Source organism: Anguilla rostrata, chromosome 11, assembly GCF_018555375.3.
Source record: "Anguilla rostrata isolate EN2019 chromosome 11, ASM1855537v3, whole genome shotgun sequence".
Lineage (NCBI taxonomy): Eukaryota > Metazoa > Chordata > Actinopteri > Anguilliformes > Anguillidae > Anguilla > Anguilla rostrata.
Window position 1 is genome coordinate 21,042,014 of NC_057943.1, and position 26,750 is coordinate 21,068,763.

The window sequence follows — 26,750 nt, forward strand, 5'->3', positions numbered from 1 at the left end:
GATAATACATAAATCACTTATTGAAAATGAGATTCATTTTTTATTGTCTTTTGGTTTTAAATATTAATTATATTCCACAAACGTATATACAATTTGCTTTACATACACAAACCAATAACAATCAAATCACTTTGTTTCTCCATTTGCACTCCTTATCAACCTTACATAACAGAATAGGACCATGAAGGCAAACAGTGTGGGAACTTAGAATTGACAAAAAAAAAGACAAAGCGCATCACTGGAAAAACAACAAACTTGAATTTTGGTTAAAAAAAAAACTCCACAAACCACTCGACAAGTGGGTGGAATGTAAAATTAGCAAACAACAGTAAGACACAATCATGCACAAATAAATGGATCCATTAAAAAGAAAGAAAAACCTTATCATCCACGTTACTAAACCAAGATGTATTGAATGAAAACATTAGCGATACTGCAAGTTGTATTGCATATTTTTTGATTGTTCCGTTTCTGCAACTCTTCTGCCTGAACAAACACTGTCATATTTCTTCAGCAGAGAGAACATGTAACACAGGGGTTATTCACAAGGTTATCATCAATTGCTTAACTCATTTTAATGGAGAGACCGCTCATACGATTTGGGAAATGTCACACAACTCCCAAAAAGATTAGTAGTAAATTAACTTGACATTAGGTCTTTATGAACTGGATCCAAAGGGTAACTACAACTCAGAAATAGGAGTTCTTCTCTCTAAAAATACACAAAATTTTAATCTGCCAGTGCTTTACATGGGAGCCCTGCCCTTTAACACTTTAGACCTGGAATCAAGCTAGACTCAGGCAAAGCCAGAGCCTGCAGCCCCACAGCAGCACAACTGCATCTCTGGTCACATTGTGTGCAACCAGGCCACTACTGCACGGTCATACCAAATGCTGCCATCTTCCCTGGTCAATAAAAATGCCTGGGCTCTTTCTGAAGCTAAAAGTTTACCATCCACCCCCACCACCCAATCAGTATTGTAACAAAAACTGCTGCCAGCACAGATACACAGTCAATCTAACAAAACGAGCAGGAGTATTCACTCCTGCCCCTGGAGAACGGCACAGCGGCTGGTTTTTGTTTTAAAATCAAAAACCACTTTTGAGTTAATGGTGGAGGCAAGTTAACGGTGTAAGCAGTTACTTTAATTTATCAATTAAGTGCTGAATAACAACAAAAATGTGCTCACGGTGCCGTTCTCCCAGAGAAAGCCTGAATATTGCTGCTGTAGCTTATAAACAGATCTCTGAAATAGTAGAAGGACAGACTCAACCTAGTCACAAGTGTATGGTTGAATTGACAGCAATTCTGCAATCCGAACACTTCCTAGTTCATTCACTTTGTGCCCTTTTCCAAATGAACAAAAGACAAATGCAAAGTCAAATGCAACAAAAATCAATAAAATCCATGTGTCAATTATCAGATACTCTTTGCCTTTTTCCTTCCAGTCAATATTATTGCATTGTATAGACATTAATAGCATTTCATAAGATAGAAAATCTATATAGAAGAGCTGTATGGAAAAGCTTTTGTCATCCAAAGATCAACACAGGGTATTCTCATGTCAGCATTTGTTCACATTAAGTCCAATTTAAAGTGGATAAACACATTCTTGTATCTGGTTAGGTTTTGGCAGTCCTTTGTTATTCTTAACAATTGTTCGTGTCACAGCTGCAGGGGGGGAAAGTACCAAGAAGAGAGAGAGGGATGTTTTATGTTTTTACAATGACTTTGACCAATGAATGCAAAAACCACACATATGTAATTTGATTATAACAAACAGTGGATCTGGTGTTGGCTGTTTCAAATAAAGAGGCCACTCCTGGAACAATCTATATGAAAACTGTATAACAAATTAATTAAAAAGTAGTTTGTCCTGAAATAAACAAATACTTTTCAAATGTTAAAGAGCCAATTACAAGTAAAGCATATATACAAGGAAAAAAAACACATCATTACACTATACATACCCTGCATATCAAATACCTAACTTCCCCATTAAATTCCCTTCAATTTCAGTTCTTGTGCTTAGTTTCTTGAATTAACCGTTTCGTCTCCAAAGCTGATGAAACAAAAAAGTCCACACTGCAGCAGCGAGAAAGAATGAGGCCATGGGAAGGGAACTACACTGATGAAGCTGCGTGTCTCTCCAGGATCCAGGAGGAAACCGGATCGGCGCGAGTTCCGCTCCTGGCACAGGTACCGGTGTGGGTCACAGGCCTCCCTGGCGCCCTCAGCTTGCAAACTGCTGGTAGAACGCCAGCTTTACTCTCTCGATATGGTGGCACAGCTTGATGGCTGGGCCCAGCTTGAGGCCCATGCACTCCTGAACTGTGGGCAGGGTCAGTAGCAGCAGGGCCTGTCCGTCAATCTCCTGACAACACAGGTAGGAGCACAGTCACAGGCAGTTAGAAAGAGATATGGTTACTGATAGTGCACTTACAGAGAAGGGCTCCTGTGTGAACTTCTAAAATTACATTTCTCTTTTACAGATTTATTACAGATTTCACTCTCTATTACAGTTCACCAGTGACAATGATATTCACACGTGTATACAGCGTGTACGCTATCAGTATAACGAGGAACTGGATCTCAGCAGAGAGCCCTACTGTGTATTTACATATTTATTTCAGTTAGAGATGGCTAAGCTAAATGCCTCAGTTCATTCAATGTGCAAAGTGAAATAATGCATTTTTATTTTAAGTCTTAATTTTAAACCTTAGTTGATTTTTGTAGCTATTAAAATGTATTTTGTTAGATAAACTTAATGCTTTTAAAGGTAATTTTCACTCTACCTAATTCAACATTCTTGTGACTTCTGAAGGCTCATATTTAATATGGCTTAAAAACAGAAAGCACTTCTCACACACTGCCCTCTGTTGTTCAGTTAACTCCTTGACTGCAGCACAAGAGTGCAATCACCCCCTTGTGCATAACCGTTTCTGGTTCCATTAACCTACTGACTAAACAGCATAAAAACAGTTCTAAAAAGCACTCGACACAGCTTTTTTTTGTAAAAGAAAGTTGACCATAAAAGGTCTGTTCTGTAAGATGAACAGACAAAGCACATGAAACCATCAGGTGTGTTCTAAAGGACCTAATGAGAGGGAACCAGAAATTGGATCATTTAAAAAACTCAATCCAGACAAGGGCTGGCTAGCCACGATTTACTCAGAGAAACATGTAGCTGTCACGAAAAGAGTGAGGATTTTGCTTGGCAGGTTATTTCCTGCTTCATTGCTGAATAGAACCATCTGCCCAGCCCAGCAGGTTGTGAGGAAAAGACTGACTGCTTGTCTTTTGATGGATACACTCCCTGAGGCAGCTGGTGCAGGCAGGTGTCTGGCTCTTAAAGTTTCATAAAGTTTCTTTGGTCAACACTAGCATGAGTGTTTTTGTAGTTTTCATTCCTTTACGATCAAATCATTTAAATAATGCCTCAGTATGTATCTCCCATCTCCAACCTAGGTTGATCAAAACTTATTCATTTCTAGAACTTATTTTCTGCTGCTATAAGCATCATTGCTATAAGGAGCTTTTATATATTTGTACTTACCTTATTAAGCTGGAAGAAGAAATGGTTCTCTGGAATCCTTGGTGTGATTTAAGCACTTTTACTGACTAGCTGGTGCTATATATAGCTAATTACTGTAACTAGCTTAGCTAACTTCACATACTATGTTAATGCAGAACTGCTTGCTCAATCGAATGCTGGGTAATTGCCATATTTGTTTTTGCAATTACTGATTGTTGTGCTTACCTCATCACCAGTTCAAGCTGGGTCACAGTAATTCTGGCAACAGTCTCTGCTCAATTCACCAGTGTTCACCCAGTGTGTTGATAGAATAGTCAGTAGTAGCGCTGGGCCCCATCAGTGAAGTTATGCAGGCCAGATTTGACTCCTGGGCCATAGTGTGCTGACCCCAGCATTCAGTTCTCAGAACACTGTGATAATTCCTATGATAGGAAAAATATTTGATTGACGGATTAGTACCTGGTCCAGGAATATGCGTGCCAGTGGGGAGCAGTCAGTGGTCCTTATGAAGCGCACCACATCTGCCACGCTCCACTCCAACGGACTGCTGTCCAAGAGCAGCTTCTCTGGCACCTCAGCCCTTGGGCTCTGAAACAAGGACCAAACCACCAATACAGGTCAACATACAAAAGACTTAGCTGCACCAGTCGCATCATTCACAGGATTATACATATAAACATGCACAGGACACATCATTCACAAGCTTGTATATATAGGCAAGCCCAAGACACAACATTCACAGGCTTACAGATATATACAAGCACAGGACACAGCAATTACTGACGGGTGCATATTTAATCCAGACATACAATCATGTCTTGCACATCAGGGAAAAGCCACCGCCATGAGGCTACGGCATAACACACACCACACACAACGAAGGTGCGTGCAGAGCACGATTCTGTCGCCACACACAGGTGCGGGCGCGTCACCTTTGGTGAAGGGGGCCGGTTCTCGTTGTCGGAGTAGGACGGCGAGGGGGCCTTGCGGCGGCGGCGTGGGCGGCGGCCGGGGTCCGTGGGGGTGGGCGAGGGGGGCTGAGACTTCTTCTCCGAGTGCTCCGAATCGTCCAGCAGCTCGTCCTGCGGCTCGGAGCCCGAATCCTCGCTCAGCGAATCGTCCTCGTCCAAGTCCTCCTCCTCGCCACTTCCCTGAGGAATGAAAGCAGCAAAGTCAGGGATGGGCCCAATCCCTTCCCAGAATGCAGTGCTGTTATTCTGGTAGATCCTGTTTGGCTTTTTTTTAGTTTAAATAGAGGCAGCGGCCAGAAGGTTGGAGGGAGGTACCTGTGGGGAGCCAGCAGGAGTGTTGTCCAGCGAGGCGGATCGCTTCTTTTTGTGGACGAAGAAATGCTTCCTCCTTTTCCTCCTCTTTCCTACTCTCTTCACCCCGCCCTCCAAGTTAGTGTGTCCCCCTGGTGGCCGTCCAATCCGCTTGGTCTTCTTTTTACCATAATAATGAGCTGGAGAGCAGACATGCATACACACACAAAATCACATATAGAGCATATTAACTTTCAGACACTTAACTTTCAATTGGCTCTCAAACCATTATGTAAAAGAGAAAGCCAGTGAGTGCAACGGTGAAATATGGGGAATGTGTAAAGCGACGGAAGGACTGCATCGACGGAAGGACTGCATTTGCCTTGGTGCAGAAAAGGCAGACAGGCAGACAAACTGGGGGAGCTGAACGTCAGTACTGACTGTATTTGGTCTTGGTGAGCACAGAGCAGTTTTCCGAGCAGCGCTCCAGGACCATGCGCGGTCCGAACAGGTTGGGGCAGCACTCCAGCCTGATGCAGGTCTTCCTGCAGAAGTCGGCCACCCGGTCCGCGGTGCGCACGATCTCCACCGTGGCCCGGTAGCTCTTCCCCTTGTACCTGCAGTCAGAACGGCATGGCACAGTCAGCCAGGCCAAGCGCAGGCTGACGCGGGTCAGCCCAGTTCAGCACGGCACAGCTGCTAAAGCGGCAGCGTTTGAAGGTGGACGGAAAACGGGCGGGGACCGGAGCGTGGTCGGGCGCGGGCCACTCACTTGGCCTTGAGCGTCTCCCCGTGACCCTGCCAGCGAGACTCCTCGTCCAGCTGCAGCTCCCGCAGCACACGGCTGGGCTTGTAGGCCGCATTAATCAGGAGAGTCAGCACCTGCGCAAGGACACGCCGGACAGGGAGATAAAGAAGGCAATTAGAGACAATACAGGAGAGGAAGCTTAAAGGGACAGGGACAAAATCCAGAGAGAAAGGAAGAGATGAGGGAGAAAGAGGAAGACTGAGGGAATGAAGAAGCGAGAGAAGCAGGAGGGAAAGAAAGGAGAAAAAGCTGAGTAGAAATGGAGACAGGAAAAGTGAAAGAGCGGGACAGAATGGAGTAAAGAGAAGAGGAAAGACAGAGATGGAGAGCGAATGAGAGTGAAGAATCAGTAAAGCGTGTTGTGATATCCCGATTCCAGTCAATCGCTATCACACACAGCATGCGCCTGGTGAAGCCCAGCTGGGTCCTCACCTCTTTCAGGACCAACACGCAGTTCCCAGGGCCGACGCTCTGAGGAAGCTCGGCAATGCGGCCCTTGTTCAGGTAGGGCCCAGAGAAGCAGCGATGGTTGAAGTAGATTTTGGGGCAGCAGTACTTCCCATTGCCCTGTCCTGCTGGTGCAAAGACCAGAAAACAGAATCACAGGGAGAGTGTTAGTAAGGAGGCGGTGTCCGCAGAATTCTACAGACTAGCAGCTATCCAAACACCACTGGGTTTAGCGCACACTTAAAACACTGTATGTACTGCTAGCAGCACCCATCACGCATCAGGGCGAGTGTCTCCAGGGCCTCTACTCACCGCCGTCCGATTGGCCGTTTTCTGGCTGCTTTATTGCGTCAGGAGGCGTGGCCCTGGGTGGAGCTCTGCTAAAGGGTGAAGCACACACAGTTCAGGGGAGTATGAGTGTATGAGTATTACTGAAATATAATTTAAAAACATTAAATAAAAACATCACTAAATGCAATAACTCTCCCTCCCAAAACACTTACTGCTTTTCAGGCTGTACCACTGCAATGCGCCTCTGCTTCTGAACTGCAGAGACACAAGACGAACACCAAGATGAATGACTGCACCTCCCTTCAGAAAACCACCTGTCCAGCACTAGGCCAGGTGCAGAATCATTTATTCATCCTTCAAACCTCATTTGTGATACCCTCACGATGATGAACAAATGCTAAACGGATGCTCGTATCTAGAGAGGGATATTTTAAAGCTCTTTTTAAATCACTGAACCTCCAAGTGGGAAGGAGTGAGCCTAAACTTGGATCAATCTTCTGTTAACATGGGTGGACAGCAGCCAGCTGGCACCAGAGCCCACAGATTTCCCATCAGGGTTGAGTACTGATGCCAAACCAAGTTGTGACTGCTCTGAGGGAGGGTGTGAAATAGGAGGGATGACGCTCTCCAAGTCGCAGACAAAAGATGTGTGTGTGTGTGTGCGTCAGAGTTCATTTCATTGAAAAGAAAAAATCACTCACTGAGCAATATTGGATTTTTTCAATTCACAAACTGAATTTCAGTCCATTTCCTGAACTAAAATTGAAACAGAATTGACCCCAATCCAGCTGTGCGTGTGCATGCGTCTGTGTGTGTGAGCGTTTGCATGTACATATGCGTGTGTATTCACCCCTGCAGTTGCCACTGACCTTGGGGCTTGGAGGGGTGTTGGAGCGAGTAGCCGTTGGTCTCACACCAGCTGACGGGGAAAATGTCCATAGAGTCCACATGGACGATCAGCTCAGGAATGGCCTGTTTCACCCCTAAAAAATGAGGTGCACAGACACAGTAAGAATAAATAACAAGCGCATTACAAAAACCACAAGACTGCAACACCATGTCTGAGGCCTAGCGTGCCCCTGTGTGCTTCCTGCTGGGCATTTCTGATCTCCCTCAGCCGCACACACAGCGGCCTGGCGGAGCGTGAAAGGTGGGAGGCGGGTTTCTGAAGGGTGTCCCCCGAAGGCGCGCTCTCACCTTCCAGACGAAGCCAGACGTGCTGACCTCTGACCCTGGTGACCACCGCCACGTGAACGTGCTCGGGGGAGAGGGGGTTGACGGCCTCCAGCATCATCGACTCCACGAAGTCGTGCTCGCAGTCCTCCTGGCGGAGAGAGCGGGGGTGAGGGCGGCTCTGTCGGAGCGGACCGACGCGCGGCACGACTGGCGGATTTATTAAAGCGCTTAAAACACCGAGCCGACGCTCGATCACGTGTCCACGCCGCCGGACGAGAACCGCTTGACACGATGCACAATTTACGGTGACAACTCAAGCGTGAACCGCGAACGCAGCTCCGTTTCGGCACCCACTACATTCTGGCAAATTTACCCTTTGATGAATGTGTCCTCTCTCAGTATGACATTCCAATTTTGCTCAATTCCAGATATACGCGCATTAATCAAACTGCAGTGGTAATTTTAATAGTCATCTGATGTCACTTTGGTACAGGGGATTCAAACAGAATTTATAGAAAGAGCGTGAAACAGCCATTGAAGTTTCATTCTTTTGTCAGGCGAGAAATACGGCCGACCTCCTAAACGTTAGTCATAGAGCCGGAATGGCAGTTAATGGGAGTGGGTTAGACGGTACCCTTAAGCACAAGTGACTCACTGTGGGGAAGCAGTGTTGGGGTGCGGCTTCTGCTCCGCACTTTTTCAGGTAATCCGCCCAGTCAAAGTCCTGACCCTGGTATCCTGAGCACATGAACATGGACACACAAAGGCACGGGTCATTCTGTTACTGTCATTTACTACCGAACACCTTTCCCCAGCACCTAGAGTACGTGTGGTCCATTACAACACCAGTACTTTAATATCCTGTGTGTACCTGGTAGACATTTGGGGCTACTCATATTTATTCAAAGCTATTCAAATTTATTCAAAGCTATTCAAAACTAAAACAATTAAAAACTATTCAAAGCAATGTTTATGTGCTAGTCTGCAGTAATAGCACATTACAAGTTACTAATGGTAACTCCATATACACTGTAGAATAAATATGATGTGGATGGTTGCATTTAACTTTTACATTTAGTCACTTAACAGATGCTCTCATCCATAGCGATTTACAAAGTGCACACAAAAAGGTTTGGAGAAGTACAGTTAGCAATTTATAGTTACTGCGGCAAGTAATGGCACTTGCTATCATGAGCCACGGTAAGTACCAGTGACAGCCCACCTTTAGGATCCGGACAGTTACGGTGATGGGTAGGTGCTCAGTCTGCGGGCGTGTGAAAGACAGGATGGGATACTCACCCGGTGGGGGGTTGAGCTGCACCCCATTCTTGAGGCTCCACTGGACAGGGAGGATCCCAGCGCTGCCATGGTGACACAGGAAGGAGGTGCCACGCCCTGCCCCTCCCTTCTCCCCCCGCAGGTCATCCATTTCCACCAGGAAGAACTTGTCGCTGAACACCTGGGTGCAGTACACAGTATCATCACATCACTCCAGCACCTGTACAGCGAGTTACAGCTTACTGAAGGATTAGTTAATCAATCCCACGGTTCCCACCCCAGCAAAGCACTTATGGTCTGAATATTCATCCGGTAACCAGTGACTGCATTTTCAGTGCTCCGAGGTGGCTGGCCCATTCTCTCTGGATTCTGTCAGCCAGCTTCATAATTTCCCAGGCCCTAGGCCCACCTGTGTTAACAACTCAATAACTGCCTAGGGCCCAGGCCCACCTGTGTTAACAACACAATAACTGCTTAGGGCCCAGGCCCACCTGTGTTAACAACACAATAACTGCTTAGGGCCTAGGGGGTGAAGAGTTGGTAACACAGGCAGCGGTAGTATTCTGAGCAGGGGAGGTTTGTTACCTTGGTGACTGTTGCGGGACTGATGCAGTAGGGGGAGGAAGGGTCCACCGCCTCCAGCTTCATCCCTTCAGTGAAGCAGTGGGTGGATATGGCTGGCCTGTCCTGCACACAGAGGGACACAGATGTGAGCAGGCTAACTGGGCTGTGCCCCGTCCTTTAAAGGCTAATACTGGAGCACAGGAGCAGGCAGACAGCCTGCCTGCGTCACCCTTCAGTAAATCTGAAGTTGAGGGGCCTTCGGTCACAGAGCGTTCTGCAAAAGGGAAAAAACAGGAGGACCAGAACTGGGAACGGGACCAAACCAAGAAAAGGATTTGAGAATCATACGGGTCAAACAAAGAAACAGGAAACTCCTGACAGGAAACTGGTAGGTAGTTGACAGAATGCACCCAACCCGGTGTCCTGTGGATTAAGGGGTCAGAAAAAGGTCACAGAGGCCCAGTGGAGTCTTCATATCCAGGAAGTAAAAGTGGACCTACATTTATAACCCAACCCAAAAAGCTCTGCGGCAGGCAGAAGCGCTGTAGGGGGATGTAGAGCGTGATATTTACCTTAAAGAGGTCCTCGGTGATGGCTAAGTCTTGCGGCTGCGCGCTGATGCTCTGTCGAACCTCATCCCACTCTGCCTCGCTGCGAAGTCCCCGCAATGCTGTAACACATCAGTGTGCCGGTCACATGGGGACCTAGGCAAACACGCTTAACACAGTCTGTGTACACAGCACACACAATAAACCGTACAAAGAACATAATATCTAATCAAATACATGACAGTTTAACACATCTTCTGAGGAACAAAACCTATTATTATCATTATCATCATTTTTTGCTAAATAATATGTGGCTGGCTTAACGGTCATTTTTTTGTAATCCCATCATCACTGCCTTGCTGTTTTTATGGATTCCAATACCATAAAAAAGTCATTTTTATGAAGAAACATTTATGAATTAGTATTTTTCCATTTATATTACATCAGCATAAATGTGTTTACTACTTTGGCCTGGAGAGGCACTAACGGCTTTGCTACTGAGGGAGTGGCCTGTGGACACTGACAGAGAACCACCATCTTTAGTGAGCATCACCTCTTGAACTGCAGCGGGATCTTTAACACATCAGCAGTCACTGTAACACAGAATCGGCACAAAAAGGAAGATAATGTGCGGGTCTGTCACTGACCGGCAGGTGGAGCCAGTGAGCAGCCGTGCTCCTCTGCCCAGCCCAGAGGGTGCAGGAAGGGGTGCAGGTAGAAGACCCAGCGCCTCGCATGCTTTTGGGGAAGCCCCTCGGCTCCAGCGTAACACAGGCGCAGACGACCCCCCACGTTCTCCTCAATCACCGCCACCCAAGCCACCCCCGGGTCCTCGCCGTCCTGCAGCTCCACGCTCGAACCCGGAGCCAGCAGGTCCAACGGGTTCTTACCTCGATGGGGCTGAAACCAACAGAGAGTGTTTGTAATAATTATTAAACCCATGCTTGTCTCACGGAAATATCTATTAAAGAACACAAGACAAGTCTTCAGTACCTAGGATTTCCATGTTTGACCTGTTACATGTAACTGCCCCGCTCACTCACCCCCTCTAGCAGGTTGGCAGGGGCACTGCAAGCCTCTGACAGGGCTGTCTCCAGGAGAGACTCCCAGTCCTCGTGCTTCTCCCGCACGCCTAAAGGAAGGGTAAGAAAATCAAGAGAGATCCAGAGGAATGCACACACCCCTTTTGGAAGGTAATTCATAAACCGACTATTCAGAGGCAAATATCTGAAATAGAATCAGAGCACTAGCATAAAACTGGCAAAAACCTGGCAGTCAAAAAGGGAGGAATTTTCCCCAGTGTAGCAGTGGTGTTATCTGCTCCTGTGCAAGAATGGGCTTTATCAATAGAACGAGCAAGACCCATATTTTCATGAGCCATACACTAACAGCCCTTCTGGACACTAACGTTATGAAGCTAGTCTGGTTGACGGTGAACAGTAGTATTTTATTGGAATGGCAAAAGTGGAAGTACAACGTGTACAGCGATATACAGAGCTTGTTAGCCACCCATCCCTTGAGTCCTTTTCTCTCACTCCCGCGTCCACAAGCACACTGAGTGCTCGTGTAACACATGTACACACACTGCCACTTAAAGGACCATACATCTAAACTGACTGTTAAAAAACCACTGTGGACATGCCCCTGAACCCTTTGACATGTCTAGTGTACACTGTCAGGACGCTCCTGCCATCGTTGCCATCCTGTGTCGCTTTGACATGTTCGCCTGGGGGGTCTTTATATGTGGGGGGTGTACTCAAAACCTGGTAGGCATCAGCAGAAAAATGAATTTCAGTAAATTTGCCAGGAAAGTTGTCAATAATACAGTGATGCCTAAAACCAGCTGGCACAAGAGCCCAAAGTGTAATACTCCCTCCCACTCATTAAATTACATTTTATTTGGCAAGCGCTTTTATCCAAAGCGATGTACAATAAGTGCGTACTGAAGGTCATTGTATCAGCTACAGAACACAGGTCAGATGAGGTACAATTCTCATTAAGTACCAGTTATCCAAAGCCGTGAACATCAAGTCTAGTTCACACGGTCAGCACTGGCTAAATAAGCAGAGTTACGCAAGTCATAAACTAGACGTGAGGCATGTTTACAAGAGATATGATAAAGAGCTACATCAAGATGAAGATACAAATGCAACATGTAAGTGCTAGATCAAGACACAAGTGCAATATGAAAGTGTTAGATAAAGACAAGTGCAACATGAAAGTGCTAGAAGATCAAGATATAAGTGATACGAGATTGGGGTAAGCCCTGCAGAGGAGTAGTGTTAGAGTTAATCGAGGTACAGCCTGAAGAGATGTGTCTTCAGACCATGGTGGATAATGGGCAGTGACTGAGTGGTTCCTAGAGGAATGGGGAGTTCGTTCCATCTCTGAGGAGCCCAGGTGGAGAAGTTCTGTGGTCGAGACGAGGGCTCACCTTCAGGCGGTTTCATTGGCTGCCCGTGCTGTCGACTCCAGCCAACGGGGTGCAGGTCAGCGGTCATGATGTCACACCAGAAGTCGGCGCGGCGGTCGTCATGGTAACCCTCGTAGCGCAGGAGCAGCAGCTGGCTGCAGGTGGTGATGATGGTGGCGAGCCAGTAGCCCCCGTCGGGTTCTCCCCGAACTCGCACCTCCAGCTTCATGCCCGGGGTGAGGCCGGTCTGCAGGCTGAGGTCCACCTTGGGACAGGGGTGGAGGGCACTGTTCACACACTGTCCATGTGGCTGGACACGCCCAGGATTTCTCAAGCCAAAAGCCACCAAGGTTCAAGGACAAACTGGATCAAAGTTTTAAGCTACACTTTAAAATGAACTGGTTTAGCTTGAGAGCCACAGTGTTTGCTGGTTTTTATTCAGCACTACATTCATTAATGAAACCAGCTGATTACCCGATTAACTCACCTCACCTGGCTCCTCAGGTCTAAACCAATACTTACTTTGAAGTGAAAACAAAAACTAGCAGATCCAGTGGCTCACAGTTGTTGGGCATTCCTGGCTAAGATGATACTGACATCTAAGATGATAATGTAAGGCAGTAAATTAAGAAAATAAAAAGGGGGTTTTGGCTATTTTTCTAGGCCTGTTTTATCTGGTGTTTTCCTCAAACTAGACTGCGTGTGAAGAGGGCGTTCTGGGGGAAGGACTCACATGTTTGAAAGCATGGTGGGGCACCGCCAACAACCCATTCTCCTCCAGGAAATCGTCCCAGTTGAAGTCACCCTCATCCTGCCCCGAGCCCCCATCTGAAACATGCAGTGCGCACCCCCTCACTGACCCGTCAATATAACCACACCAATTTAACCTGCACACCCTCTCCTTATTCAGAAAATATATACACTTCTTCAGTTAGACTTACACAGACCCCATCCTTTTCATTAAATACACTCACTCAGCTCATAAGTGATCCATCAAGCACAGTAATACCTTGGTAACAAAAAGAACCAGAAGAATGAGCATGCGATATTGCTCCTACTCAACTCACCGGACTCCAGCGGCTCACTGTTCATTTTGGCACCCCCTGGTGGCCACGTCCCAGTGTTGTAGGCCTAGTGCCGTTCTCCACATACACTGGTCAGCCGCTCTCACAGCTGCGCACTACAGCAGAGACAGGTGGGACAGAGATAAGAGAGAGGGGAGACGGGTTACATTCAATCACATAAATCATTTACAGATTTGGTCTGAGGTTCCCCTTCCCAAACCTGTGAATTACTGTATACTTCTAGTTTCAGCAAAATGGGCCGTTTATCCGTCTTGCCAATAAAAAATTAAATGTCAATTTCAGCCCTACACCGCACTTAGAATTAAAGAAAAACTCCAGGCTAAAACACTTACAGTGATGTGAAATTCATTCCACTGTTTATTATCTGACATTTGCAATATATTTTAGCTTTATTGTAATGTTCAGTTTTCACTTGCTATCCCGCCAGGCTTCTTCCAGATCTGCTCCGGTGTGCAATTTTCCTACGTTAGCCAACTACTTTCTTTCGCCACCCAAGGCTAAAATCAAAGTCAGAGATTGTGGCCACACCCCAAATTCCTCAGGAAAGCATGCCGTTGCATTCTGGACAACTGAGGCTGCTAGCATGGTGGAAATAGGGATGTCCTTCCCTCAGTAGCAGAATTACAGAAAGTTGCTTAGCAAGGATTCCAAGCAAAACCCCTGACGTGTTGTCCCTAATGGTGTGAAATGAATATCTGATACTTATAGTTAGTGCTACAGCGAGCTGAAGATACACGCTACTATAAAACTCCACTGTGACTGCTATGGCAATATCACCAGGTGACATCACATCATCTACAGAACTCGAGTTTTAATGGCGAGAAACTGAAATACTACACAAAGTAGGAAAATAGGACACTGGTTGAGTGTACATCACCAATATTTGAATTAAACAGTGTCACAGTATTTCACGCAGGAATTTTCCTTTAAAAAACAGAGAAGAGCATGAATTGAACAGAAAAACTGATGACATACTGAACACATAAATAAATATGTCCATTCGCACAGACAGACTGCTGTTTGTCTCTATGCAGTCTGACTTTTGCATTCGCCCTGGCTGGCAGCGTGTGATTGCTACAGTACATGTGTGATGTAGTACATGTGCGACGTGTCTGAAGTTCAAGGGCAACTCGTCTCCCAGCGATTTCACACTGGCTCCCAGCGCCCCGAAAATTCTTCCTTCCGAATGAACAAACCGGTGTGGCCTGGCTCCTGTACTCCGGTACAGGAGCCTCGCCAAAATCTGCAGTCAATGTTTGATTTAGGACAGGATGGGCCGGTCTGTGCGATGATCGCTGCTGAACGCTGTGTTCACACACTCCCTACGCCCTGTCAGTGATGATCAGTGCTGAGCCCGTCTCCAGCGGGATTAGCACCCGGCTTAGCCGGGATGTCAGGGAGTGTGGCCGCTCGCCGCAACCGTAGCAACGTGCGGCCCGAACCGCTGCCGCGCGCGGTCGGACCTGGCCTCTCTAGAAGCAGTCTAATCAGGGCCGCTGATGGGATGGCGTCTGAGAGTGCAGTCGCCTTCCTCGAACGTTATTGGTGGAACCGTGAAGCACCACAATCAGCTCTGTCAGAGGGTATATGCTGAGAGGGACAGAGCAGAGAAGTACATAGAGCTCAGAGAGAGACTGGGAAATGCTCATGAGAAAATGGAAAGACCTGATAACTGTCATCATCTTGGTCACAAGGCACTTCATAGTGATGCCAGCACAGATGGAGAAATTTTTTAAAAGAAGCAAAACAAAGTAACATTCTTTCTCCTGCATGCAGTACCCATGACCGGCAGGTCAAAGTTTGTCAAAACAGACTTCTTTTACCACATTAGTCACACTCCCACTCACTCTCTCCCGCCCTCATTTTACATCTCCAACTACGGGACAGAGAAACAAATGCACATTTAATAGCCTTTTGAGAGATCACTGAAGCTTTTATTTCATCCTACTTGGAAAACAAAGAAAACTGCAAGAAATGCACACTGCAAAGGACAGTAACGAGACGCAACAGGTGCGGACTTCCAGTGGGATGCATGGGACTCATTGTGGAAAGAGAGCAAACACACACACACACACACACACACACACAATATGCAGACGAGAGAAGGCCCACATGGCGTGTACGGTTGGCATTCATGGACAAACCTGGACACTAAGTGCTCTGCTCTACAATCACTTTTTGAAAAGCTATTAGAGACTCGGCAAACAAAAGAACTACAGAACGCAGGGAGAGGGAGCGCTGGGGAGAGAAGGGGAGAGGACGACAGAGAAAGGGAAGAAGGGGGAGAGACAGAGAATATGAGACATTGGACCATGGCTTGGAGTGGGAGTTGGGGAGGGCGATTGTTTTGATGTGGGGCTCTAATTTAAATGTGTAAGAGAGTGCGGGGGTCCCGGTAACCACAGGGAGAGAGCGAGCGAGCGAGCGAGGGGAGGCAGGATTAGGGAGTGTCTCCGACCCAGACCCTCTGCTCGCACGCCCGTGCGTCCCTCTCAATGCAGCCGTCCGGGGGGCTTTGTGCGACCACTCCAAACAACCAAAACCGGAGGGGTGCAGCCCTCCCCCTCAAATAAAAGAAGAGGGGACCCAAGCGCTCTGACTGGGAAAGGAAAATTTCAACAAAGAGCACCCAGCCAGACCCGATAAACATTCACCCTTACAACTTTGGGGGAGAAAATAATGTCAAATGATTGCTAACAGTGAGACAGAGTGAAAATACCTTGACCAGACCACAATTAAATAAATAGACTACTGATAATTGCTTTAAACATCCTTCCTTGCTGACTTCCAGTTTAGGGAGTGATTCTACCAAGAATCAGCTGGATGTTAAAACTTGGCCGAGTCAGTGATGCACTGCAGAGATGTATGGAATATTGACTTGTAACATGCGCCTTTTTTCAGACAGACGCCTATCCATTACCATCTCTGTCTCTCACAAAGTCTGGATCCAATTAATCAAGAACGCCATGCCCAGAAACCCATAATATTCCATAGACGGGCACGTACACACACACAAAGCAGACAAAAACAAATCTAACACAAATCACAAACAGAATACGCTCAAGGTTAGACCATACCCTTCAGAAAGATGCACCCGTACGCATATGGACACACACACACACACACACACACACAGAGGGTAGACTAAACACACACAAACACAATGCCTGTCCATTCAAACAGGCTGTCAGGCCGTCTTTGTGAGCGCTGATATCTTTATTAATATTGAAATGAGTGTCCGGCAGCTCGGCCAGCACTGCTTCTCATTCACCCTGCCCTTTCTACACAATCAGTCAGGATCAGGGACAACAACACAGGCAGAAAACTTTCTTTGTGCCTGACTCCAGCCTCTGTAAGACCCTCTTCTGGGCACAAGAGACAAAGGCCACTCTTTAGCATCTGTGACTCCATCGCATTTAAAAGACGCATACATCTCACGCGTCTATTTCTTGCAGCAAACAAAATTTTGCAGATCACATTCTCCTTAAATTAGGATATATCTCAGATTACAAATATTAATGTTTGTTGACTACTTAAGTCATACAATATTGGAACAAAGCTGTAGTGCCACCTGCTGCCTGGTTACAAGAACAAGACAAAAAAAGAGCAAAGTTTATTTAGTGTTCATAGTTCAAAACCACTCCAGATGATATTCTATCATGTGATATAGCCTACTGAAAATGTATAATGGGAATTCAAATCCAGAATGCCAGAAAAAAAAGCAAAGCAAAACCCCCAATTTCTTCAAAGCTCAGTTTTCAAAAACTTCAAAGGTTATGTTGACATCTGAAATAGGATGAACACAGGTGAACTACCTGTGCCAGTTCAAGGTCTGCCATCACTGACAATTATTTAAACTGACAGTAACTAGCACAGACTGAACAGGGCAGGATAAACGCAACAGCGCAGCCTAGAGGGAAGGAACAGTAACTTCCCTGAGAGCACACAGCACTCTTTAAACATGGCTGCTCTTTCCACACTGCAGTTCCATTGCAGTGATGTGCTCTCTCAATCGGGAAAAGGCGATTGACTTCTCTCTAAAGTTCCCCCAGCTTCCTGATGCGTCAGCAGCTCCTGAAACTGTTAACACTGAAGCCACATCCGTGGACATACTGTTCTTTCAGCCGGCTCTCTTCTTCAACATGCAATGTCAGATGTGATAAGGACTGAGGTTAATACCGAGAATCCCGATTCCACTTCTAAACCTACACTGTTACTTCAGGCCAAGCACAAACTATGCAATGCGCAGAAAAGATGGTTAAACATATCACTGCATAAAACATCAAAGCAGACAGACTCACCTCTTAAGCAAGGCAGACTTTTACCATTTACAGGACTTTTACCATTCTATGAGGTGGTGAGGTTACTACCCCTGTCACCTACATTATAATATAGAAACAAGCCTCATAAAACTGTTTTGTAACTGAAAGGCCTAATCTGAGCTGGGCTGCATTGAATGGACTAGCAGGAAGTAGACCTGACTTTCACTTTCATTCTCTTCAGTGCGCAAGTTCCTCTAAACCTCCAGCGCATACCACATCAAGAGCTAACAACTTCTCTTAACTGACAAGACATCACACACTCAAACACATGTATAAACCTTCAGACCCTATGGCTGTTTCCTCAGGTAAAAATACCTGCATTCATACACCCACTCGCTGTTGCACCAAAATAAGCAGGCTATAGAGAAAAAAAGTGCTGTTACTTATTGAATATTTTAGTTAACATCTCAATTCTGAAATTAACATTACAAATGTAAAAAGGCAACAGAACAAAGATGTATTGGCATGTAGAACACAAAATATTGTCATGTTGCCATTTACAACCAAAAGACTTCACAAAAGCATTTCCATGTCACTATTAATAAACCTTTGTATAAAAATGGGGTTAAATTGAAAACTATATTCAGATGTCATATTCATAGGACCTATAATTAACACTCAATCACTGTAAGCATAAAACAGGACAACAATACAGTGTAGAAATGATTAAAACATAAACAATATGATTTGCTTGGTGTAAATCCTAATTTTGGGCGGCACACCATTATCAACACCATTTTATGGCCAATCATCATTTTGGTTTGCTGTCATCGCACACCCATGCATATACCTACAGTAAGTCTACTGTCATTGCAGTTCTCGCATTAAACGAAATGACATCTTCTTCAAACATGCTTTATGTATTAATGCATTAAACGTGTCCATTAGCATTCCCTAAACAATAGAAATCACGCAGCGTGTGTCCTGTTTTCTGGCCGAGTCGTTCGCGTGGGAGGAGGCATCTCACAGCTAAAATTGCAAAGTGGGCGTATTTCACTTATATCATTTCTACACACAAATTTGTTTTCAGATAGCTTACTAGTCCATCGGCCGCCTCATACTCGCGCTACAATAGCTACTCCAGTTGTGGGCTCGCGGACGAGGTCCTCAGAAAGGCCAAAAGCGCTAGAGCCTAATCATACAGAAACGAATTTAGTCTGAACTTCGACCGTTGACAAGGACCCACGCGGGATTAGGACATCTTGCCACCAACAAAATGTGTTTGTTTATGAAACAATTTAGAAGTTACGGCGCCGAAAAAATAGCCATCGCTTTCAGTAACCTAGCAAGATAACCTGATGACAAAATGCAATGTTGGTTCTATCTATGATATAAAATAAAAGTAAAAATTAGTTAGAACTTGGAGCGTTGACTACGAAGGACTTGGTCACAAACAATTTAGCTAAGCTAGCAAAAAACTGAAGGACAGCCCTCGCGACCGCGGGCTTTATTGCTGTTTGGGTTGCAACTTGAATGTAAAAATGTTTATATTAAATTGACAATGGAAATGTATGAACATTGTACTATTCTGAGTGATACCGGTACACGCAGAGATTTGAGTGGACTTTGTGTTGATAGTCTTGTGATCCGTAGAACCAGGTTTTGAGTAGGCTACGCTGTCAGCGAGCTGGCTACCTGACTTGTCACCCTCGTGCTGATCACATCGTCTCGTGCAACACCACTGGGACGGGTCGTTCTGACGTAACGTATACTTTTATGTTAAGTGGTCGGGACTTCACCGGGAGTAAAAACATAACGTCAACGTGAACTATTTCTGATAAATAAACACCTTGTGCCGCCATTTTACAACTAAACCACATTTGCTAAAGTTAGCACTTCAAAGTTAGAGATCCAGCAGCACAAATAATTGGTGTTATTTAACCAATAAGCCATGAGCTTGGCAGCTACAGTTTCAGAATAGGCATGAAGTTAACGATGGGTATACATAGACGTGATTATATTTTGCTATTGAGCTATCTGCGTGGGCAGCACATCATTTTAAATACACGCAAATGTATACCTATGAATTGAATTTCTTTTGGTAAAACATACTTGTAGATTAATTATTAATAAATATCCCAGAGTAATCAAGTACATCAGGTACGAAATGGAGTTACACAGCCTGTTTAACCTTGATTTCGAACAGAAGCTTCCAGTCGCAGATGACTGATGACACAACATTCTAGCACTGTCTGTATATTCGGCTATCCACTTGATTTTAGCGATATACCGTAGCTAACAAAATCGACGATCGTCTAACTTTAACTACCGAAGAAATGTTAGAATGAAAGGCATCGAACAGTGAAAAGAAAAAACTGAAAATTTCCATAAATATATTAACATGCATTTTCTATGCGTGCAGTTCGTGCAACGCATTTAGTGGAACTGTCCCTGTCGAGTGCGGCTGAGAAGCTGCCTCAATTGACCGTGCTCAGTTAGCGCTTGTGACCAAGTTACTGAAACGTCAGAGCTTGTGCTGTAGCAATAGGGGCGCTTGCACTCTATTGAGCACAGCCCAGGTTTTTAGAAACGGGAAAAAAGACATAGGAACCACGAAAATGCACGAACTCGCATTCGCCCGTTAGCTCAGGATGTACTCTACTTAAGTAATTAGGTCCCAAATGTCTGTCTCACCTGTTCCGAGTTTTTTCAAGTCGATTTCAGATGCCGCGTCTCCGTCCGCCTCTCCGCTCACTGCCTCATTCCAATATGGCACAGTCTGTGACTGCGCATGCTCAGCCGCCTAAATACACATCGACTTTCTCAAACTGGGGCTGCCAAAACCACACTCGGCTTCGCGCGCTGGAAAAGGACTTCGTCACGTTCACTTACGCACAAAATTTAAGAGCAAATCAGTAAGCCATATTTTAACAAAGGAAAAAATATCCGCTGCGATTCATGGTGGATAGTTTGCTGTGAAGCATAATCTTTGTTTTCAACGCCGTTTATGATGGTAGCAGGCATTAAGCACATTGACCCACTCACACGCCTTCAAGGATAAACCATTAATCTTGCAACTACGTTTGATGTGGGGACGTATTTTAACACAATGTAATATGGCTTTTAGTCTCGCCAGAATAGTGCAAGAAAATATGACTCAACCTGTACAAACCAATAAATTGAAAACGGGTTTTGTTCCATTCTTTTGAGATGTTTTGTGTGCTATACCGCTATGAATCCAAATTTGCCTACTTTTAATTCGTATTTTTCCATAACATAAATCTCCATCAAAACGAGTTTTAAAAAAAATATTCATCAAACGAACATTTTTTTATGGATTACGGAATAATCATACCGCGGTTTAATTGTCTATATTTTATTCATAATCTCCCAAAGATGTAGGTTAGGTAGGGTATTAGTATTAATCATATTTTTTTTGCGTCATGGAACAATTCATTAGGTGATAACGCTCAGAAGCGCATTCCACCTGCAACATTCGTCTGCAAACGGTAGCTTCCTCATGTCAGGCTATCTTAACGTTATGCAATCTTTCCCCCAGTTGAAAGTCAGATACACTTGTTTGGTACTGGAGCATGGTATCATTTAGACCTATACGCAATTACAGGGAATTCGTAGCCGAAATGGGTGAGCGATTTGAAATAGCCTACCCAATATGGATTAACTATTGGACATAGCACGTGTAAGACTACAAACTCCTCTTTCATTTTCACTATCAGGCGCTTGTAGTTTATCTTTTCTTCCAGAACCTTCCCATAGATTAAGGTCTAAATGCGATTCAGTGTTAAACCGCAATGCGATTTTTTTTTGCTGTTACTTGTCTAAAAAAAAAAAAAAAACAGACTGATGTTGACTATTGACCAGCATAACTGACGTCCCGTGGTGTGCCGCAGTTTCGTTTCCATTTTTGTTTCTTGTCCTTTGAAATGAAACCCAACTGAAACGTGTTAGTAAAGACTTCGCGGATTTTACTCTGTTGTTTGATTGTTTGTTTTTATCAACCAGTCATAAAATTAATATGTAGCCTAACAAGGTAACCCTTTACAACAAAATACATTTTGAAATAGGCCACATCGTAGGAAAGGCACAGCAATCAAATTGAATCAAGTATAGGCTGCATATGACAGACGCCCAAAGTAAGAGTACGCCTAGCCCGATGACTTGCAAGTGAAAAAAAGCGTCACAGTTAGAATATGTCTATCAAGCAAACACCCATTACAGATGTCTGCAAAACCATAAAATATCGAGCAAAAAATTTCTAGTAGTCCACCTGGACTAAATTTGAATGGGAATTCTCTTCCACCACACCCCTTGCATTGACATGTTCTCTTCATGTCTACATGTTACAGCGCTGTTTTTTTTATTTTTATTTTTTAAAATAAAATTTTAATAGAATACAATTTAAAAATGCATATTGGTTACTTTTTTTTGTTCATTGTCTCTGTGTCTGTCATCATGTCCAACATTAATGAACAAAACTAAAACAATATAAAAACAGTGGCATAACATACTTAAAAATTATATATATGACACGCATTGCAGTGCTTTCATTATTGCATTGTCACACGGTCTCACTTTATTACTGTGTACGATTCAGAGGACAGTGTTCTGTTCTGTGAGTTCATTGAAGCTGAAAATCAAAACAGTCCACTGGAATTACGGCTTTCCATTACTATAGATGAATCTGCACAGGGAAAGCTCAAGCCAAGAATCAGACAGAAGGCTATATTGCTTAGCTTCTTTCCACAACGATTTGAAACCACGTCACAACCATTACCTGCAGTGTTCTAACCATGTCATACGGATTTCAAATACATAAGGACAATATTTTTGTTACCTCAGGTGTAATATGTTCTTGCAGTATTCAAGTGTGTTTTTTACACTTGATTTTCTTTTCCATTTCTGTAATGCATTGCATCTCAATATAAACAAGGGTGCGTCTTCAAATACATCATAAAATATTTTAATTTCAGTGCAGGAACAAAACTAGTGTAGGAGTAAAAAGTGAAAAAAACTTTAAAAAATTTTACTTGATAGTGCAAGGGGAATAGTGCCTAACAAACTGGCCCACAGCTTTGGGGTTTAAAATTGAAATGTATGTCTGCCACTTTGTAACAGCAGTTGTTATTTTTATGAACTCCGAGATATTAATCCCTGAATTGAATTATTCATGATACATGTAAGGGCTGCAACTCTTCTTGCTTTCAACATTCAAAGACCTATATACCCACTTGTGTAGCTCCTGAGGGCATTTATGGGCTTCCTCATTCATAGGGTCCAGCCCCCTTGTGGTGGAAGAGATAAGTCCTCACCACTCTGTGAATTATCTCTCTTCCTTGCAATGGTGCAAGGGAGATGTGCACTAGGGTGCGGGAGTGTAGTTAGGTTTCCTCCTCTGAGTGTTGTGTGTTACTGTTTCCCATGATGATCCCAACATCAGAAAGCGAGAGAGAGAGAGAGAGAGAGAAATAAAAACACCAGTATTACTGAGGTGTTGAATTGTGCCACCCTGCCGTGCCCAACTGTGTACCTGGTGATAATCTATGCTTGGTGCTTACCATTTAGGTTAAAAAAATAAAAATAAAAAAAGAAACTACAGAGCCTTCATAGTCTTTATATGTTTATACTAAAGGAGAAAGAGAGTGGTTTTCACATGCTATCCTACATGTTAGTTACACATATACATTTTATTTTGTTACTGTATGTTATATTTGATTGCAATAGTAACTGTATTATATTTACCATCATGCCAATACTACATTTTGATTTTCAAAAATCAATTTGAGAGAGAGAAATAGAGGAAATGGGAGGACTTTTATTATATTTAAAATCCACCTTTCTTGAAATTTCACCCAAAAAACTCCTGAAAGAAGAAATTTGCTTTGGTTTTGATATTTTGCATCCAATGACATTTTCATTTTACATCCATTTTAGGAATAGAACTGTAAAGCAAAAATTGTAGGCAAGATTTTGTGTCTTTTTACGTGTGTGGAGGGTAGGGGTATCAAAATCAAAGACAGATCTAACTATGAAGTTGACAGAGTCATCCTGATCTTACATGGATGACTATTAAACTGTCTTTTTAATTTAAGCACATGCATATAATTCATGAAACTAGGGAGCTAGATAAACAAAATAGTGCAGTACAAAGGCTACATAGTTCTCCCTTTAATATTACGTATAATAAATGTTTTTGCATAGCTAAATTGGTTTATCTGTGAAGAAAAAAAAATTGTGAAAGGGGTGATCTAAAGGAGGTCATTCTTAGCAACAAATGCATTTATTTATAGCTTTTGATGTTAATTACAAAGATTGTAGGCTCTTTGTCGAGTATTCTACACTGTCTTTTTGGGGGTGAGGGAATCTTAGGTCTGACCATTCCGTTTCTATGGCAACTACATCATGAAGAGTAGAATGTGTTGGGGGTGGGGGAGGCGGGAAACTCGAGGCTGCACTGTAAATGACTTTGCTTTGTAGCTGGTTGGGGCTTTATTTTTACTCTAATGTATATTTTAAGTTCAGATACCGTATTCTATTAAATAAATATGCACAAAGCTTTTGTCATGGTACCTGGTATTGAGTGCAGTTTTTCTTACTCGTATCTTGAAACTTGCGTTCAAACAGCCAAAAATAGTGCTGTGTTGCTACGTTGAATTACATTTCAGCATTTAGCAGCTGTTCTTAGCAAGAGTGACTTAGAGAGATTACATTTTTACACACAATCCATTTATACAGTTGGATATTTTGCAGAGGCAAGTCAAGATAAGAATCTTGATCAAGGGTACACTGGCAGCATCCCAGCTGGGAATTAAACCCGCAACCTTTATGTTAAAGCCCAGTTCCCAAATCATTATACAATGCTGTCACTGTAAGTGGCTCATTGTTCAGACTTTTACTTACTGACCATACTGGTCTTACTGACTGTTTATTATGAACAGACTCAGCCATAAATAAGAGGTTAACTGTCCACGGATTTTCTTGATCTGTAATTCATTAGACATGACCCATTCATTTGAATGTAACCCAAAATAACGCTGCTGATTTACTCCTGCACTTCAGCGTATTTATGAATGAGGCAAATCAGATGGAGTATGACCCCGAATTCCAATATTCTGCTGTGAATCATACTCTTGTTTCTAATTTCTGTCAAGTACTTATCATCTATTTCCTCACTGATCCTTCATTTTACACTGTCACACAAGGTCTGAGCCCTTAAGTGCCCTACAGCCATATTAGGTCCTTCCCTAAACCTCTGTTTGTGATGCTGTCAAGATGCCTCATCATATCTGTTGTTTTTGCTGAGGAGGTTCCAAGCCCAGATTACAGTACCTGATTGAACTCAGGTATCCATATTTCCCAGTGGTTAACACAACAAACTCATTCCATTGAATGCTGGTTAAACAATAGATGCAATTCGCCTAGCCTGCATATCCACATCTGCTGGCCAAAGGACAAACATCTGCTCATACTTAAAAACAATGAGACATTACAGAGGCTAATAACAGTTCATTGATTCTGAGAATCAACATTACATGTATCAATCATCATCCAGTGCCAAATAACAGTGGACAGTAACTTAAAAATAAATATAGCAGCAACCAGCAATTTCAGGGCTCCAAGAATTCATTAATGCTGTTCATTAATGCGTGCTGATGAGATCAACCACTGTATCAACTTAGCAAATTAAATGATGCCGCAGTGATTTTTAGTGAATTACTTTAAGTCAAACCTTTAAAGAAGTCTAAGCTATTTTTTGTTGCTATGCCACACCCACATGGAAGTTCATTAGCTTGCTTAGTTTTAGGGTGAAGACTCATTACAGCTAGAGCATGCTTAAGGCATGTGGGACAATGCAAAATGAGTATCAGTGAGAAAACAGATGACTTGACACAAATCCTGCTCAAATGGGGCATGTTAAGATTCAGGTTATCAGATGAAAAATTACTCAACACACCCACTGTCCTTGCTAAATATTCTCATGCATGAATTAACCATTGTATTTAATTTTGAATGAATACTTTCAGCTCTATTCTGGATTTAAGGAGGGTAGAATTAACTCAATCTTTGGTTAAAGGCTGACTTTGTCTCAGATTTTAACCTCATGTCCAGGATCCCGGCTTGTGCTTCAGCTTGTTACATTACATTACAGGCATTTGGCAGACGCTCTTATCCAGAGCGACGTACAACAAAGTGTATAACAACCAGACAATAACGAAACCCTAAGAGAAGTACCGGTCCAAGTACAGGAACACGCATAGTTCACTGACCTGGTGTTAACTGATTACACTAACACGAGCGGCAACAACGCATTATGTGAAAAATAAATAATAAATACAAGTATCGTTAAGACTGGCGCATCAACTTAGTCACCTATTAAACAGCTCTAGTTCAACCTAGTTTAGTCTTACGGGGAAGGATGGCAGCAGTGCACTAACATTGGTCTTCATCGTCTTTGAATGGTCACGTCTCAGCTGTTCTGGACCTCCACAGGGAGATCATTCACCATCTGGGGCCATAACAGAGGGAGACTTTCTGGAGATGGTGGGGAGTCTAGGTCCTGAGGTACAACAGGGGGATCGGCTGGCATGTAGGGCTTGTATGCCCAAATCTCACTGTAGGACAGTTCAATTAAAATCATCCCCCACAAAACTGATCTGTCCTGTAGCTTGTTGCAGAGTGTGCACTTAACGCTGGTGATAAGTCTATTTCCCATCATAAATGGTCTGCTTCTTCCTCCCACTTCCTCTCTTTCTCCGTCTCCATCTCTTTTACCCCCACCCCCTTCAACTCAGTCCTGCTAGAGAATCCCAGGGGAATTCCATGCACAACAAGCAAATGAGATTCAATTCACAAGGATCTGAAACACTTTGAAATGAAAGGGTTCTAAGGGGTTCCAAGAAGAGGAAATGTGTTTCATGGGCTGACGGTTGAAGGCTCGCTGACAAATTAAAGAACAACTGGGGGAAGGGGAAAAATGAAATCCCAGCTATTTATATTTTTGAAGCACAGGGTCTAGAGCAACATGCTCAGCTCCCTGCGTATACATACACACATGCACGCAC

General features: G+C 43.9%; 1 protein-coding gene across 5 annotated transcripts; it reads right to left on the reverse strand.

Annotated features, from left to right (window-relative positions):
- Positions 1-27: 27 nt before the first annotated feature.
- On the reverse strand, positions 28-20,491 carry LOC135234261 (scm-like with four MBT domains protein 1). Of its 5 annotated transcripts, none has more exons than XM_064298691.1 (21): positions 20,365-20,491; positions 13,391-13,503; positions 13,057-13,151; positions 12,345-12,588; positions 10,954-11,042; positions 10,558-10,810; positions 9,935-10,032; positions 9,384-9,485; positions 8,820-8,979; positions 8,176-8,258; positions 7,542-7,668; positions 7,214-7,327; positions 6,557-6,599; positions 6,366-6,430; positions 6,039-6,181; positions 5,571-5,680; positions 5,240-5,415; positions 4,823-4,998; positions 4,469-4,687; positions 3,996-4,124; positions 28-2,375 (listed from the first exon to the last, which is right to left on the reverse strand). In XM_064298691.1, exons 2-21 carry the CDS (start codon positions 13,413-13,415, stop codon positions 2,235-2,237), a joined length of 2,592 nt encoding a protein of 863 aa, XP_064154761.1. In that variant the 5' UTR covers positions 13,416-13,503; positions 20,365-20,491; the 3' UTR covers positions 28-2,234. The 5 variants fall into 5 exon arrangements, with proteins under 5 accessions (XP_064154761.1, XP_064154762.1, XP_064154760.1 ...); XM_064298692.1 differs by having other exon boundaries at positions 6,039-6,178; positions 20,365-20,490; XM_064298690.1 differs by having other exon boundaries at positions 6,039-6,178; positions 6,366-6,433; positions 20,365-20,490.
- Between the last annotated feature and the right edge of the window lie 6,259 nt (positions 20,492-26,750).